The sequence below is a fragment of the Monopterus albus genome, unplaced genomic scaffold (assembly GCF_001952655.1).
Source record: "Monopterus albus unplaced genomic scaffold, M_albus_1.0 scaffold120.1, whole genome shotgun sequence".
NCBI classification, from domain to species: Eukaryota; Metazoa; Chordata; class Actinopteri; order Synbranchiformes; family Synbranchidae; genus Monopterus; species Monopterus albus.
Window position 1 is genome coordinate 1,007,470 of NW_018128000.1, and position 16,974 is coordinate 1,024,443.

Below are 16,974 nucleotides of genomic sequence, written 5' to 3' on the forward strand. Positions count from 1 at the left end.
TACGTACGTACTTCTACTTGAGTTCATGCTAAAAAAGACACCATACATGTGGGGTAAGGACAATTTAAAAGGTGCTAAACAAAGACAAAAATGAAAGCATAAAAAGTTGGCAAAAATGAACCAAAATAAACCTGGAGGCCAGAATAAAAACCAGACAGAAACAAACATGATTCAAAGCAGCACAGATCTGTAACTCATTTATTCTGGGAATTATATGTTTTGATGTTATTAGTTGCAGTAATCACTGGTTTTATTCTAGTATGTGCCAACATTCCTGTCACAGTCCCAGCTTCCATCCTCACAGTCAGTGGAATTGATTAAACTTCACATGATGTGCAGCCTCACAGTAAAAAGTGTGAAGAGTGTGTTGTGAAGAGCAGAGTTTTCAAAGGAGAAACAAACCAATTACAGCGTGAGGTTGACTTGGTCCGATGTTTCTGTTCAAATGTTCAGTTTGATTTGATGTGTTTCTCATTTTTGGATTAAAACAACTAGATGGCACATAGAGAGATCAAACCTCTGCCAAGGCAACCCAGTTTTCCCATAATACCATTGCACCTTATATCAATATTCTCATGACAGTTTGACCCTCATAAAGGTTCAAAATACTGAACAGCTACAGTATAAATAAACATCTCATGCAGACTGAAATAACAATGTGTACTTACATTTCTTCATAGAGACACACAACTCACCATTTGGCTGCATGTATGCCCAGATACAATAACAGGCCTGGCTTTTATCATGAAATGTAATTCCATGTATAACTCACTTTATTTATTGTGATTTGATTTTGGTGAGCCTTTACAAGGGCCTTATACTGTATATTATAATTAATGTCTTTATGTAGGCCTACGATCAATGAAGCATTTACTAATGCTTTGTGGATCAGTTATAAGCCATTAAATCCCAGATGTTTATCATGTCAATTTATCAGTAGTGCAGTGAGATATGCTGGTAATCCATTAGGCTTACCAGAAAGAAATAAAACTATATTGTCTGTTAACAGTACATGTAAAGTGGTCACATCCAAATGTTAAAAAGTTGAAAGTTGAAATAAAGTTTGGTCCAGAGTCATTTTTCACCAGATACTAGTCATAAAGTCCAATCCTAAAACTGATTTCCACAACCTGAGAAGCCAAAGTTTGACATTAATTTTGTAAAGTAAGCGATTCAACCCTTATTAAGGATGCTAATTATAACTTCCAACCCCTTATTAAGGCTAGGCTGTCCTATAAGAAAGAGGCATTATTTTTTTTTTATCCCATTAAAGAGTAACCCTATCAAAGCCAATGACCTGACTTGTTGCATTTGACACAAACCTTCTGATGCTTATCTACAGCCACACATGACTCATAACTGGGTGGGAAATGTCTGCTGAAGAGCTTCTTCTCTCTTTATCGTCGTGTTTGTGAACTCTATCACTACCCACCAGCCGGAGTTGACCTCCTGACAGCCTGTCACAAACATTACGCAGCGCTGCGATGACGCCAACACTGGCAGATGAGACATGGAAAGGAAATTGACAGAAATAAACTGTTTTCCCATTTGTTTATCGTTTCTATCCCACCCTGTCAGGCTGCTGATGTTGGGTGGTTCAGTATATTTAGAGACAGCCCACGTCTCAGCTCACAGCTGTGCGCAACGTCCACCAGGATCACCTACATCTGGATTACTGGAAAACAGAAGGGATGATACTACCAGAGAAGATATCTCTTATAAAAGTGCCAATGGAAAACCCAAACTTTACGCACGGATCTCCTACCATTAACGAAACACTGGTTCACCAGACAGGGATCGCTTTACCAATTTTTATGTTTGCTGGAGGCGCCATTGGGAATTTAATTGCAATAATCGTTCTTTCAGTATCAAGACAGGACAGAAAATCCTCAGCTTTCTACAGACTGGTGTGCGGTCTGGCTGTGACAGACCTGCTGGGCACCTGCTTGGCTAGCCCGCTCACTATAGCCAATTACCTGGACCACAATGTGCTGAAAAACGAACATGTCTGCGAATTTTACTCCTTTTTGTTGCTGTTTTTTGCCTTGACAGGACTGAGCATTATCTGCGCCATGGCAGCTGAGCGGTATCTCGCCATATGTTGCCCGTACACCTATGAGCGATGGGGGGTGGACAGACGCTTTGCGCAAAAGTTTCTTTTCTTTATTTACACCAGTAACATTTTCTTCTGCTGCCTTCCGATGATGGGCATGGCGAGGAGCGAGCTGCAGCCATCCGGGACCTGGTGCTTCATCGACTGGAGGACAAACGAGCCTGTCGCCGCCGCTTACTCCGTCCTGTACGGCGTCGTCAGTGTCCTGCTCATCCTGGGGACCATTGTACTAAATCTGGCGGTGTGCGGAGCGCTGCTGCTGATGCGGCAGAAGATTGTGCAACGGCCCGTCACCAGAACCAGCGTTCGGGAGAGGTGGAGGGCTCTGTCCTCGGCAGCAGAGATGCAGATAATGACGGTACTGGTGATGACCTCCGCGGTTGTGCTTGCCTGTTCAGCCCCGCTAGTGGTGAGTCAAGTTAAGCACTAGCTTGGTTTACATTGGTGATATTACTGCTTCATCTAATAAAATAAATAACACAGGTTTGCATTGGTGGACAAAGTATTCTGGGCCTTTACTCATGTAAAATTCTACTGTAAAAAATAAAAGCAAAAGACCAGCATTCAAAACTTATTTCAAGCCAAAAGTGTATAAATATTATCCACAAGAGTCCTTCAAAGTCTCAGAGTACTGGATTAGTGGTAGGGCTACATTAATTGCATTAATTTGCAAGCAGAATTATAATGCACTTTCCTGTTGAAGTTAATTTTGACCACATTACAGCATTTGCAAGGTTTAATTTACAGAATGAAGATCTGAACTGTAGTATCTTATTTTTCTCTTTAAGGTCCGTGTGTTTGCCAACCGATTCAAAATCGACCCCACAGCAGACTTAACTGCCATCAGGATGGCCTCAGTTAACCCCATCCTCGATCCCTGGATCTACATCCTGCTCAGGAGGTCTCTGTTTCGACGGTTAATCCGTTTATCCAGACAAGGAAGCAGCACTCCCAGTACTTCCTCCACTGCGCCACAAAGGAATATGTTTTATCCAGATATCATGAGGGACAGCCATGTCTTCACGCAACTCATGTGCAATGCAAACATCATCTCTCAGCTGCCTGCTGTCAAATTCACCCCATACAACACAGAAAGCCTCCACCAGACTTAAAGCATTGCAGACCGAACACATGCTTCACATCTATGAATGTTTGTTGCTTTGTGATGCTGCAAGCAACTTGACACAGAGCCACAAACTGTTTCAGAGCTGTTGCCAGTGAGACGGAAACATAGTGGTGACTTTGTGGCTGGACAGTGCCCACAGAGTTCATGGAGAATTATGAAGTAAATAAAACTAAACTTTCTCCAATTTCATCTGCAACGCAACAGGCCTAACAAGAACAGACTACGGTGTAATTATGGAAGTAAAACAATAAGACACCACTCTGCCTTTAGCATCCTGCCTCTCCTTCTTCACTCAGTGCCTCTCCTCGTCCATTCAGAGATCTGGATTCTTCCTTTCCCTCGTCTGTATAATGTTGCATAGTTTCCTTCTCCACTCATCTCCTGCCCTCTCACCCTCCCTCCACTTGATCAGTCCAGTTTGTGTCCATTTTGTTTTGTGAATTAACCAGGTGGAAGCTACAGAACTACAGAACAGCTCCTGCAGGTTGATCTATAGCTCATTTCATCTTGTGGTGGGGTTCAGTTGACCTGTGACTCCTGGTAAATGCCTTGTTTTTATATAGCAGTGCATGGACATTGAAAGATTGAGATAAGACTCATCACAACTGTATTCATTCAATAAGACTTTCGGGTGATTAATGAAAACCAGATTTAAGCCTACATAATTACTGTTTTTACAGTGTTGCTCTATATGCTGCTCTGTGTAAACTGTAGCTAGTTGTACTGTTAATTAGTGTTATAGTACTTGAGTCCAGGACTCAGGGACTGGTCTGACTTGAGCCCTAATTTTCAGGACTCTTGATTCAACTTGGACTTCGCTGATGACTTGAGCATTGACTGCATTCAAACTCGGAAGTCGGAGACTCAGACTTAGACTTCTTCTTCTTCTTTTTTGATAACAGGCCATAATAATTTGGCATGAGATTTGGACACTGATATCCACACTGTTCACTTTTAAGTAGTGTGTGTGTGCATTTGTTTGGCTAATGTGTCACACACAATAAGGAAATGTTTTCGAATGGTGAGAGCTGTGTCAGTTGTGTTTAATGTAGCGCTAGATGACTCTGACTCGGGAGGTTCGATTGACTTGACTCTGACTATTCTTTGGTGACTCGGACTTGAACACTGGGAACATGAGACTCGACTCAGACTCCAGGTTTAGTGACCCAGCTGCATCACTGCTGTTAATATCAGAAGAAAATAAGTCAATGCTTTATTTTACATGTCTGCTATTACCTAATGAGTTTCCTGGGAAGAAGCATGTAGTTTGGTACAGAAAGAAAACAAAGTTGTGAGACTGTTATCGTGGCTAGCTGTGTTGAGATTATTGTCTTCCAGATGATAGAAATTGCTCCATTGATACCCCAGTGCATATTTATTACTTATTCATTAATGCTGAAGTGTATGTTTGTAGAGACATTTTGCACACTAGGTTACAATTCAGAAATAACTGTTACTGTACCAACTGACTGCTCTCTGTTTTACTGATAATCTAAGCAAATCCTATGGTTTTGGCTAGGAAATGTATAAAATGGAATTTATGAACCCGTCAAATAAGTGTATGATGGAGCAGATACATTTAAACCTCATGTGATGATCTCTGCTTTCTGCTATCCAGTTTCTCCGTTTGATCTGCACCGTTAAGCATCTGGCTGGTCCCTCCATCACACCCCTATGACAAATTTCACTCCACCATGTTGTCCTGGGAGTGTACAGGGTTGAGGACAGAAGCCTGTGGTTTTCAGTTGTGTTTATGACTCAGGTTCAGGTTCAATACTAATACCAGAATTGGGCCTTTTAGATTGTGCGCGCAATGAAACTGTATTAATAAGACACCATTAAATAACGATCCCACTTTTACAAAGTTAAAGTGGAATTTATGGGATTGTTTATGAATAACACATTGTGTATCGTATTTATTGTATGGGTTTGATTGGTGACTCTAAATTCCCCGTAGGAGCGAGTGAGAGTGTGTGGTTGTTTGTCTACATGTCAGCCCCTGTGATAGACTGGTGACCTGTCCAGGGTGTACCCCGCCTCTAGCCCAATGTCAGCTGGGATTGGATCTAACCCTCTGCTATCCTTTTCAGGAATAAGCGGTATAGATGGATGGATGGAAAAAAAGGTGCTGGTATTTAGAAAAAATACTTATTTTACACTAATCGTTTGTGGCCAGCAGAGGGCAGAACAACTTAAAACACACGGAGTAGAAACACACCAGTAAGTGAATAGTAGGAAGCATCATGTATTTTATCATCCACTAGCACTGCAGTTTCTAAACCCTTGACGAATGTACATCCATTATTCACAGGGATTTTAGCCGTTTTCACTTGTGTTGTAATAAAAATATCTAAGATAAACCAATTAAACAGAAAGATAGGGCTACACATAAGATTATAGTGCAACACCGAATAATGTCATTTAATATATCTTTTATCTGGGGCACTTTTTTGCACAACCAGTAATTTTCTTTTTGATATGTTGAAATTGATTCAGCAGATACTACTTTTGCACTTATCCATTCAAATGCTAAGTATTTTTGTATATGTATTATTGTGTGGTACTTTAATTTAAGTATGGGATTTGAACACTTAGTTCATTTAATGCCTTTAAAATAGCCCACTTAGTTTTATCAACACTCAAGAAAGAAATACATTTAATATGCTTGGTATTCCATAATGCATTTATTTCCCCCCAACATTTAAAAATAGCATTTACTAAACATAAGCAGACAAGACTGTGCATAGCTGCACCTCTGTACATTTTTTATGCCTTGACACTATAAATAAAAATCTATAAACATCAGTGATGTAAAAATTCTGTCTCAAGACCCATCAAAGACGCGCACACACAAAAATAATCATACAAGTTTTACAAAGTAACTTCCCCTTTCCCCAGTCATTATTTGAAAAGCTTTACAGCAGAGAGCCAACATCCAAATCAAGAGCTGTCCGAATTCAGCGACCTCCTATTCGCTCACGGCACAGAGACACAGTCGGCATGACATTGAAAAACTAATAAAGAAATGACATGAATACACTACAAGTGTGATGCACACACACTACCTTCATCCTGTGGTACAACAAAAAGATTACACTCTGCTTTTGGCAACATGAGGAAGATGATGACAATTTAAAAACATTAGCTGCTGCAGTAAACAAAAGGCTAAAATGTGACTTGTACTGTTGTTCATTTCTCCCAATGCTGTTGCCAGCTCAGGACTTCTGTCATTTGCTTGATGCTAAATCTAAAACTCTGGGTATAGTCGAAGAATTTTGGGACATGGGCAAAGACACTACAAATGCAGATTACATGTGAATATTACATCCCTACACCATGAAATCATAGTTTTAGCTCGACAGAATGTCACATTGCTATTTAAAATCTACTCGCACCCTTGTGCACAAGAGGTCACATTCAACTTGATGCGATATGCAGATGAAGTATTATTTTATACAGTGTTAATAACTAACCAATTTTGATATGAAGCTACCATATCCCCCTCTTCAAATGTTAAACTGTTATTATAAACATGGTTCTCATATGATACAAGTGTGACATTGTGTTTTGCTCTCAAGAACCATCAGCTGTAGAAAACAATACAGGAAGAAAACAGCTTGAAATTTAAATTAGTTCAAGTCATGTTTGTGCATGTCCTTGAACTAATGATATCAACTCTACTTTTAGATGTTTTGTTCTTCATCAACTCCTTTGTAAATATCTGGTGCCTTAGCAGTTTTTGTTCTCCACTCGCACAGCTGCAAACATCTGCTTCCAGGAGTTAATGAGAGCAGTGACCTATACAGTAAATGTGTGACAGTAAAACAAACATGAGCTCAGAGTTGAGGGGTAATTTTCTGATTTCAGCGCTTTGAACAGCACTTCCACATCACACAGAAAAACATTTAAATGGAAAATGTTGGCATTGAAGTTTTCATGAATAAACAGACGAAAAAGAAACATTTCAGTAGACAAATGCTACTTTTCTTTTAAAATGGGTGAGGTTTTGGTTCAGCTCCTTTGTCTTTATTGAGGCTGTAACTTGTGGCCGTGTATCAGATTGATTTACATCTGAAGGAGTTTCCGATATTTCACTTCAGTGCAGCCTCAAAGGTATACCTCAAAGTATACAACAGTCAAAATACAAACAAATACAGCAGCGGTCTTTAAAACAAAAAAGGACATTTGAGCAAAGTGGTCATTATTCCAGGGCTATTGAAGTACACTACATTTCTTCATACAGGTGATTATAATTTTCTGGTCCATCAGCATCTTTTTTTAAAAACAAGACTTCACACTTGGTTAACTATGAAAGCAGAGGTGATTTCCCTCCTTGGTGGAGAAACTCTCGCAGCTAAAAACAATTTCAACTACCTCAGAAGTAAGAGCTAGTTCAGTCCCTCATGAATTCATAAAGGAGCAAACAGACAATTATTGACACAAGTTTGTCTCTGGGAAGCCCAGAGTGCACTGATCCCACAGTGCCTCTTTTCAAGACCATTTTGGGTGTTTACTCCAGACTAAACACTGTGACAGATTTTTAAAATTGTCAGAAAAAGCAAATTACACGTAGAAAAACCTATATTATTAAAATATGACTGCACTCTCTCTTCTCCCATGTGTACTGGAAAAACACGCTCACAGGCTAAAACTGGCACTTTTATAAACATTCAATTAATGTGCACTGTTCCTAAGATGTGTGGATTTCAAATGCTGAGACAATTAAATCACAAACAACAAAAACTTTATATTGCTGCCATGAGAACACAGAAGCTATCCTGTGAAGAGAAAAGCAAGTGCCTGATGCTTCTTAAAGTAAACAGATATTCAAGCAGTCATCAACTTACCAATTTCGCTTATCACTAATGATAATCAAAACCTCAAGCCCACCTGAAAATAAAGTTCTATCTTTAATTGCACAAACCAAGCCTCTGATTTCATGCAGGTCTCATTTTAACTCAAGTCTACCCGGCAACTGTCTGGCACCAATGTTACAAAAATGCTTTACATAAAACAGCAGGACTATAAAGTCACATGACGGACGGTCACAATCTGAATAACACATTTAGTTGTTTTATGATGTGCAAACTCGACACTGTTTAAGAAGCATAAACAGGACAGAGCAGCTTTGGATCAGGCTGAAAAATCACCTGACAGGAAAGAACTCTCACTCTGCCCGACAAACGGCACAGATCAATAAATACCAATAATCAATTAAAAAAAAAACGATGCATCATTTTAAACTCCAAACAATGATGACAAAATGATGCATTTTAACATCTCTATTACATTTTACATGGTTAGAACTTGCTAAGAAACATGAACCGCTGCCATCCTTACAGGCACAGCTGTTGTGCTGCATGCTGGAATAGAAGGATGGTCTGGGTGAATCTAATTTAAAGTAAACTTTTTACATTTATACCTCATGGTAAGCGGCAACATGACTGTTAACTTGGAGAAAACAACAGATGTGTGGGAGACCAATGACTGTTGCGCATAAACAGACTGGTCTCGCTCTCGGATTGGACAGTGTGAGTGTGAGTGTTGCAAAGCCATTTTATACGGTGGCTCTGCTGACAAGTATGACTGCACTTTTACCGATCTGTAGGAGTTTATAAACATCAGCTTCTAACAGTTTGGTCTTTTTTTTTTTTTTTTTTTATTGAGCATTTTTCTTCAGCAGACACTTGCATTTTTGAACCGCCTTGTAAACTGACAGCAGCAAATTCTCATTATGCCAACTTTTAACCGGCACTAAAACAGCTGCAGTTGATGGGAATGTCACTAGTTTTAGAAACTTTGTCATAAAACAAATAATCTGAAAAATCTAAATTTTGAGCAAATGACCATGTTAGAGGAAACGTCAGGGGATCATGACAGTTATTAGAGATATCTGAGCGGTGGCGGACCAACCGACTTTGCTCAGTAGAGCCACATGCGCATGAGTAAAAGCACTTGCTGAGTATAATCACATTATCATGCAATCAAATTAAATCTACAAAAGCACAAATTTCCCATCTTTTTTAGGTGACTGTCACCTAAAATCCTTTACTGTACACAAATACATTCCATAGAACACAATTTATTTACTGAGGACAATTTGAAAACTTTCTCTTCACATCATGACAAGTGACTCATGAAGAAAAATGTCAGTGCTTATAAGCGTTGACATTTTGACAAAATGCTCAACTGTATTTGTTACAAAATGTAACATGACAGATAGAAAATAATTGCAACCAGCATCCTCTGAAAGTGAGCAAAACAATCCAAAACCATTTACACAAATCATCATCAACCAGCTTCCACATGTCCACCTGCTGTGGACAACATGGCTTCATCCTTCACCAAAAATATCTCAAAAATGCTCGATATGATGCTGATTTTGTTTTCTCTCACCATGCCATAGACTTAGTACCAATGTGATAAAAAAAAAACAAAAACAAAACTATAACACAGAGCAAAAGAAAAGAAAAGTAGCGGTCACATCACTGGCCCATCAGGACTGACTCACTCCTCCTATCTGGAACAAACTGCACTTGCCTTCAGTCTTGTGTTTGGAGCGGGGTGGAGACCCACTGCTAAGAGGCCGGCTATAAACAGGAATGTCTATGACAGGAACCCAGAGTGAGGACAGCCCCCTCCCTTTACACCACATACTGGTGCTTGTTGTTGTAGTCTGTCGTGTATGTCTGCCGGCTGTACTGGAAGTGGTCGGTCAGCACGGTGTTCCAGCTGTGCTGCTGCTCTGAGCCATGGGAGAAAGGCATGGACCCGTTGGCCTGGACCTTCTCCAGTGCCAGGTTGTCAAAAGACCTCAGATCCTGCTTGGTGCTTGGCAGTACCTTCTTCTGCCTGTTAGCGTCATACTTGGCCTGTTGTTGAGAAGGGCAAATAGATTTTAAATGGCTGGGTGTGTTAAGCGTGGGCCACTGGCACTACACAGCAGTCACTGACTGGTGAAATACAGGGCCCTGCAGTGTGAGCATTTCAATCGCATATGCAAGCAAAAATCAGTGTGCCATTGTGAAAAATGATTTGGGTGAACTGATGCAACCGACTCCCCAGTTCCTTGGGTTCTCAGTTTATAAAGAACATTTTATCAGTAAACCTACACAAAGTGACCAGTGAGTGAGATTAGTGGATTGGAAAATATGATTTTGGTTTTTGTGGAGCGGCTCCTTCTGGTATTCGTGTATAGACAGTTATACACTTGTTTTGTTTGACTGACTTTACTCAGGCCTATTTCATCTTCATTTATCAATCAACATGGCTCATGCATTATGTCTTTAATACAAGGCTTGTTATTAGAGGATTACTTCCTCGCTACCCTGTGACACTATCCCACCATCTAGACTCATACAGTGGTGTGAAAAAGTATTTGCCCCCTTACTGATTTCTTATCTTTTTGCATGTTTGTCACACTGTAATGTTTCAGATCATCAAACAAATTTAAATATTAGTCAAAGATAACACAAGTAAACACATCATGCAGTTTTTAAATGAAGGTTTTTATTATTAAGGGAAAACAAAATCCAAAACTACATAGCCCTGTGTGAAGAAATGTTCGCCCCCCTGTCAAAACATAACTTAACTCTGGTTTATTGCACCTGAGTTCAATTTCTCTAGCCACACCCAGGCCTGATTATTTGTTCTTTTTCATCCATCCCTGCCTGACAAGCTAACAGCCACCAGTCGGGGGAGACTCACCTTGTTGTAGAGGAAGACCCCGACTATGGCCGTCATCATACCCAGGACATTTGTGAAGGTAACCGGGTTGCGCAGCATTAGCAGCGAGATGCTAATGACCATGATCCTTTTGGTGGCATTGGCGACAGCGTAGCTGAGTGGGCTGACGAGGTTGAGCACACTGAACGCAATGACGTTCTGTGCAAAGTTGCAGAAGCCGCTGATGAGCAGGAGGACAAACGTACCTGTCCATTCTGTAATTTCTGACTGGTAAAAAAAAGCAAAAAAACTAATTTAAGACCCTACCTTGGGCTCCAAGAAGTTTTAATGGACATTTTTCACAATTTTGTAACATTTGACACTAAATATAATATACAAGAACTTAGTCTCAGCCCTAACAAAAAAAAGTATAAAAACCAAAATTAAGATTATTCTGACCAAACAAGTACTAAAAAATGTTGAATGTTTCTCAGATCTCTTGCTTTGAACTAACATATCCAGACTGGCTGACACTCTCTGTTAACTGTGCTCTACAGAAAATTGTTCAAGTTATCTGACTTATTCATCAAGACGTTTTCAGTATAAAGCAAGAACAGCCACTTCAGCTGTCAACTATATGGAATTAATTAGTGTGTCTTTTAAAGCAGTTACTATAAATGATAAACAAAACATTCTTTCTGGCTATTGTTTATTTTAACAATATGAATCACTTGTTGCCAAGAAATATGTTATTATACAAAAGGGATGACCAAAACGTACAAACTCAGGCAATACAAATGTTCCTGTAACTCACCAGGTTTCCATTAACAAGAAACACAGAAAGATCCACCAGAACCCAGGTGGGCAGCATGAAGATTACCGCATTAAAGCCCAGGATGTTGAGCAGCCTCAAGTGGTGCACGCTTGTATCACGCAACACCTTTAAAAGAGAAAAAGAAATGATCAATAAAAAATAAATAAATAAATAAGGAAAAGCATCTCAAATTGTGTAAAAATAAGATGGGATGTAAAAAATAAGCACTGCAGAGCAAACACCATAAAAGCATCAATAATAATAGCTGATGTAGCTAATAAATTTGATCTAAAACAAACATTTTCAAAATGCGCACACAAGTACATTCATGACATACATAACACAACCCTCTTCTTTTCTTACAGCAGAAACATGAAACAGAGATCCTGCTTCAGGCATTTCACACCAAACCACCAGGAAGTAACACCCTAGTGCAGGAATCATGGGGCACACACTGTACCGGTAGAATGATGATGTACCTTTTTGGAGAAGATGTTCTGCAGGGAAAAGCAGAGAGTGGCAGCCAGGGCACTGATCAGTCCTGAACTATCAAAGGACAGCTCAGTCACTGTGGCCAGCAGCACTCCGCCGATGATAGGGATGAGCGATATGTACACCTACGACAAGGACCACACAGAGATACAAGGCAGAGTCAGCAAAAGCAACACTTTCATTGCTCAAACCTAGTGCACTAAATTAATCCAATGTCCTGCATTAACTGTAGTTTTACTAAAATGAGTAAGAATGTGTGTGGCCTGTTGCCATCTGATATTTGTTTGAGGACATCTCAAACCCAGTAATTAAAATGTTTGGCCACACCATTACATCCCCAGTCCTAATACAGCACACTAATAAAGGGCTAAGTTGGGTTCTGTTATTTCATCCATATTTTGCATAATGTGAGATAAAATTTCCACAGTTTCCCAAAGAAAAGTGGAGGCTGAAGAGAAATATTTTATTAAAACTTCTACAGGTAACTTAAAGATGCACTGTAGGGATGCCGTTATCTATTCAACCACGTAAGATGAAACTGCATTTCCACCTACAGTACACGTACCACTTCAGAGGGTGCAGCTGGACCTGTGGATGCTTCTACCTCCTGGCCTGAAACCATGATGATGTATTTGCAGACGTATTTGCATGCTGAAAATGCTGATTACTGAGAAATGACAGAGACCTGCAGCTGTTGTGCCCCACTCCCTCCCTCAACCAACCACTTGGAGTGAAACTGAGAAAACACAAACACTAGCAGATTCCACCAATTCACTGCTACCAAATGACCAAACTTGAAACAGTAACAACGTCTGTAGTTGTTTGCAAATATTTATTGTTTTGCAGGCAGATAGTGTGAACCCTAAAATGTGGGCTGGCCCTTGAAAACAACCACCCTATTTTATGATGGATAATTAAATAATCTACAAGGTGCAGTACAAAGAAGCAACACAGCTCCAGGTAATAACCAACTGAACCTGTTCAGGTTGAAAATTTCAATCTTCTGTGTAGTCACTGAACTGGATGCTAAAGCTAGTACGTATACTGATATTGTCAATGCGTAGCCAGTATTGTTTCGGTCCTTTAACACATGACTGCTACAGAAAAGTGTGTGAAATTTCTTGTAACCCTGAACACTAAGAGTGGCCTCATCTATTTTGGCCTAGATTTCTGTCCCTTTTCAGGTGGCCTGACTTATTTTGAAAATTGATTCTGAAGGCATTCTACACTCAAAAGGAAGAAGATGGAAACTACAGAAATGCATTCAAGAGTCATATGCACTCAGTTTTCTTAAGACACTTTAACACATTAGTACACTTAGTACACTTAAATAGTCCAGCGCAATCTGATACAGCTGCTCTGCCATGGAGCCAGCTTTTATGAGGCCTATCATGTTCAGTTTTTATTGACACCGTCATAGAGTTTGTGGCTATGTTTTAGCACTGAGGTCATAGTGACAGTTTTGTACTGGACTGCATTATACTAGAGCTGCAACAACTAGCTGATTGATTAGTCAATCAAAGAAAATTCACTGGCAGCTGTTTTGAAAATTGACTGATCACATCAGTACTTTTCCTCTGGCTTTAACTGTTCAACTGTGAGAACCAGTTGCTTTCTCATATTTCTTTGATGTTTTTAGGTGTTGGACTGCTGGTCGGCCAAACCACCAAACTGAAGACATACTGTGGGCCCAGAGACTGCAAATGGCAGATTTTCATGGGTTTTTGGGGCAACTTTTTATAGTCTGAACATTTAATTAAGAAAATAACCAGGGTAAGAGAAAAAAATTAGAAACACTAAACTGATTTCTATTATCCTGACAAAGTGCCTATTCAGTCGCAGATGTTCTGCGTTTCCTCCGACCTAAGGATTCCCAGCACAACGTAGAGTAAGCTGCTGCTCGTCCAACAGGACCTCTACACACACACTAACACAATACCAATGCATACTGCACGCTGCCTGTCTGTGGACCCAGCTCATCTCAACGCTCAACTGACAGCTGAAAGGTAAACATGACAAGGTGATGATAGACCCAGGGGTCTCCTTATTCAGGTGCAGCCAACCCTGACTGTAAAAACTTCCCTTTCACGATAGAAAATTCAGTTGTATTCCAGAGATGTCAAAAGCTGTGAACTTTGTTAAAGCCACCCCAGTCAGAGTTTGTAACCCCCAATCCTTCTTTAATACTAAGTAGAGGCAGGTACTGAGTCCTGACCTGAGGTTACATTTTAGTGTGCACTATTAAGTTAGAGCTACATTATAGATAGTAAAGCTGATGTGATTTAACTGTATGACAGCTGAACACAGTAGCTGCATGTAACCGATTATTATTTTAGTCATTTTAAAGCAGAAAAAAAACCTAAATATTCACTGCTACAGCGTGTGCAGTGTGTAGCATGTCTCAGGCACCTTGCCCCAGGCTCATGCTTGTGTCTGCAAATGTTCATTTGCACATTGCAAGAGCCTGATGTACAAAAAGTGCACGGAAGAGACTACAGACACACCTTGAGAGTCTTTTAACCTTTTTATTTGTGTGTTGGCACAATGGCCTGTCTCTGAAAGACAAAAACTAATTATGTAATATTGTTAAGGTCTGCTCCACAATGGCTGGAGTTCAACAAAAAGAACTTTGGAGGAGGCAAATGGTCAAGAAAGCAGAGTTTGATGAAGGAATTTGTAGTTATGCTTTCAGGTCAGTGCTGTTATGCAATCGGCATAACAAATATGCAAATTTCTTTATTCCCAATGCGATCAGGCTACTGAATGTTGATATAAGCCAAAGTACAGGCTTCCCTGTAACAGGGAAGTGCCTCTTTTCTCTTAGTAGCCGCTAATCTGTTGTTGCTGCTGCTGTCAGGGTCTTGGCTATTCGAATACTAAAATTGAAAACCGATTACCTACTCAACAAAAGAAATATCTGAAGAGTCAAATATTTGGGTTCAGCCCTACACAGGATACACTTTACTACATCGACTCAAGTTGATCTACCAGTCCACCACCTGTAAATCCCTCTCTCAGTGCAGTTTGCGCACATAGCGCACATATCAGGTGACGTCTTCCAAGTCCATTATACATCTGAGTCACGACATGGGAGGTTACACTTTAGCTAACTCTCATATTACTCTGCCGTCGAATCTTGAAACATTCACCCACCCGCACATGGCGCAACATGATACTATGCATGAATGAAAACAAACATGCATTAACACAAACCAAGCTGGTTCCTAATTATAAACAGCATTTACCAGGCTATTGTGTCGAACTTGTGGAAATAAAAGTTTGTTTTCTACCCTGACCCCGACCCTCCCACAGGGTGTCTGATCAGCTTCATGGACAAAGGCCCTTGCAGATGGCCGTAACATGAGATGCAGTACAGGCGCAGTACTGTGCCACATCACCACTGCTGAGTCTCAAACACAGATAAACAGGCTCAAACAGAGGGGGCCTTGTGCGTAGTTTGCGGACTCAGACTTACCTTTGTCGTTTGCTTCTCTCTCATGATAATTCTTGATAAGAGCACAACCCATATTGGCATTGTGGCTTTAACTGCAACAAAAAAAAAACAAAACACAAAAGGGATGATATCAGTTTGATTTCTTAAACATGCAAACGCAGCTAAAAGCAGCAGGTAGAAAAGACTGATGCTTGCAAGCAAAATGCTCCTACATTAAGTCAGGCCTACACCTCTGTCAAACACTTAACTCACGTCACTTATGAATTCACACGCCTCTGATCACTGGTTTAGTCTTGTTGTGTATCACTAATGAGTCAACAGTCATGGCCCCCTGGTTATGCAGCAAATAATCAACACATAAGGGGAAAAACAAAAATAATTGGTAAAACCAGACCCAGTACCATGAAAACTACCATCCACATGGACAGAAACTAATACTGAAGCAAAGCAAGCACTACCAAACTTGAATGTTTTTACTGACATGGCAGCTGTGACTCCCAAACAGGGTTAAGACTGCCAGGGGTCTTTGAAACAGCTTGGAAGGGGTCAAAAGAGAAGAAAAGTTTCGTTTGAAGATGAATTCATTGAATACATTCTAGTTGAAGTCACAAACCATTAAAAGTCAGACTATTTTATCTATAGGTTCTATCAAACTCTGGGTTATTAGGGAAATCTATTTAAAACTAATGCAATAAATATGATTATTATAACACTATTTTATTTTACAAAAGGTGTGGTTAGTTTGTGGTGCTGCTGAACGTTATACTGAGAGGTGTTTCTAGTATTTTGTCCATCCTATTAATATCAGTGAAGGTACCCTTTATATGAGAAAATGATAATCACTTTTATTGGCCTAGTATTGTACACACAAGGAATCTGTCTTAAAGACAGAGCATTGGAAGTTAATTTCACACTTCCGTTTATTATATTTTCCTCTATAACAGTCCTGCAGTACATCCTACCAGCTCCTGAAGTGGTTTAGAGGAGATTATACATACACGTATACAGTATAGTAAATACAGAAACTGCTCTGTCACCACAAACTGCAGCTTCCAAAAATAGCATAATGTTGAAATAATATCTCTGTAACACAGTTTCAACCAAAAATGAACATCAGTGGTGGAATGTAACTAAGCATATTTATTCATGCATTGCACTTAACTACAGTTTTTAGGTACTTGTACTTTTATATATTTACTCCACTATATGGAGTGAAATATTGTACTTTCTGCTCCACTATATTTATCTGACAGTTGATATTTACAAATTTGACTTTGCACATTCAGATATATTATAAATGAAGCAACGTG

General features: G+C 39.8%; 2 protein-coding genes across 2 annotated transcripts in view; one reads left to right on the plus strand and one right to left on the minus strand.

Annotated features, from left to right (window-relative positions):
* Nucleotides 1–1,660: 1,660 nt before the first annotated feature.
* LOC109966842 (prostaglandin E2 receptor EP4 subtype-like) lies at nt 1,661–5,067 on the plus strand. The gene is made up of 2 exons (XM_020612020.1): nt 1,661–2,522; nt 2,902–5,067. The coding sequence occupies exons 1-2, from the start codon at nt 1,692–1,694 to the stop codon at nt 3,223–3,225; spliced, it is 1,155 nt and encodes a 384-aa protein (XP_020467676.1). The 5' UTR covers nt 1,661–1,691; the 3' UTR covers nt 3,226–5,067.
* An 836-nt stretch (nt 5,068–5,903) lies between these two features.
* slc35e1 (solute carrier family 35 member E1) overlaps nt 5,904–16,974 on the minus strand; it is a 12,729-nt gene continuing 1,658 nt past the window's right edge. The window contains exons 2-6 of the mRNA XM_020612040.1: nt 15,686–15,756; nt 12,198–12,335; nt 11,719–11,844; nt 10,947–11,192; nt 5,904–10,111 (exon numbers count right to left, since the gene is read on the minus strand). Of these exons, the coding sequence (XP_020467696.1) occupies nt 9,884–10,111; nt 10,947–11,192; nt 11,719–11,844; nt 12,198–12,335; nt 15,686–15,756 (809 nt within the window). The 3' untranslated portion in view covers nt 5,904–9,883. The remainder of the gene's footprint in view (nt 10,112–10,946; nt 11,193–11,718; nt 11,845–12,197; nt 12,336–15,685; nt 15,757–16,974) is intronic.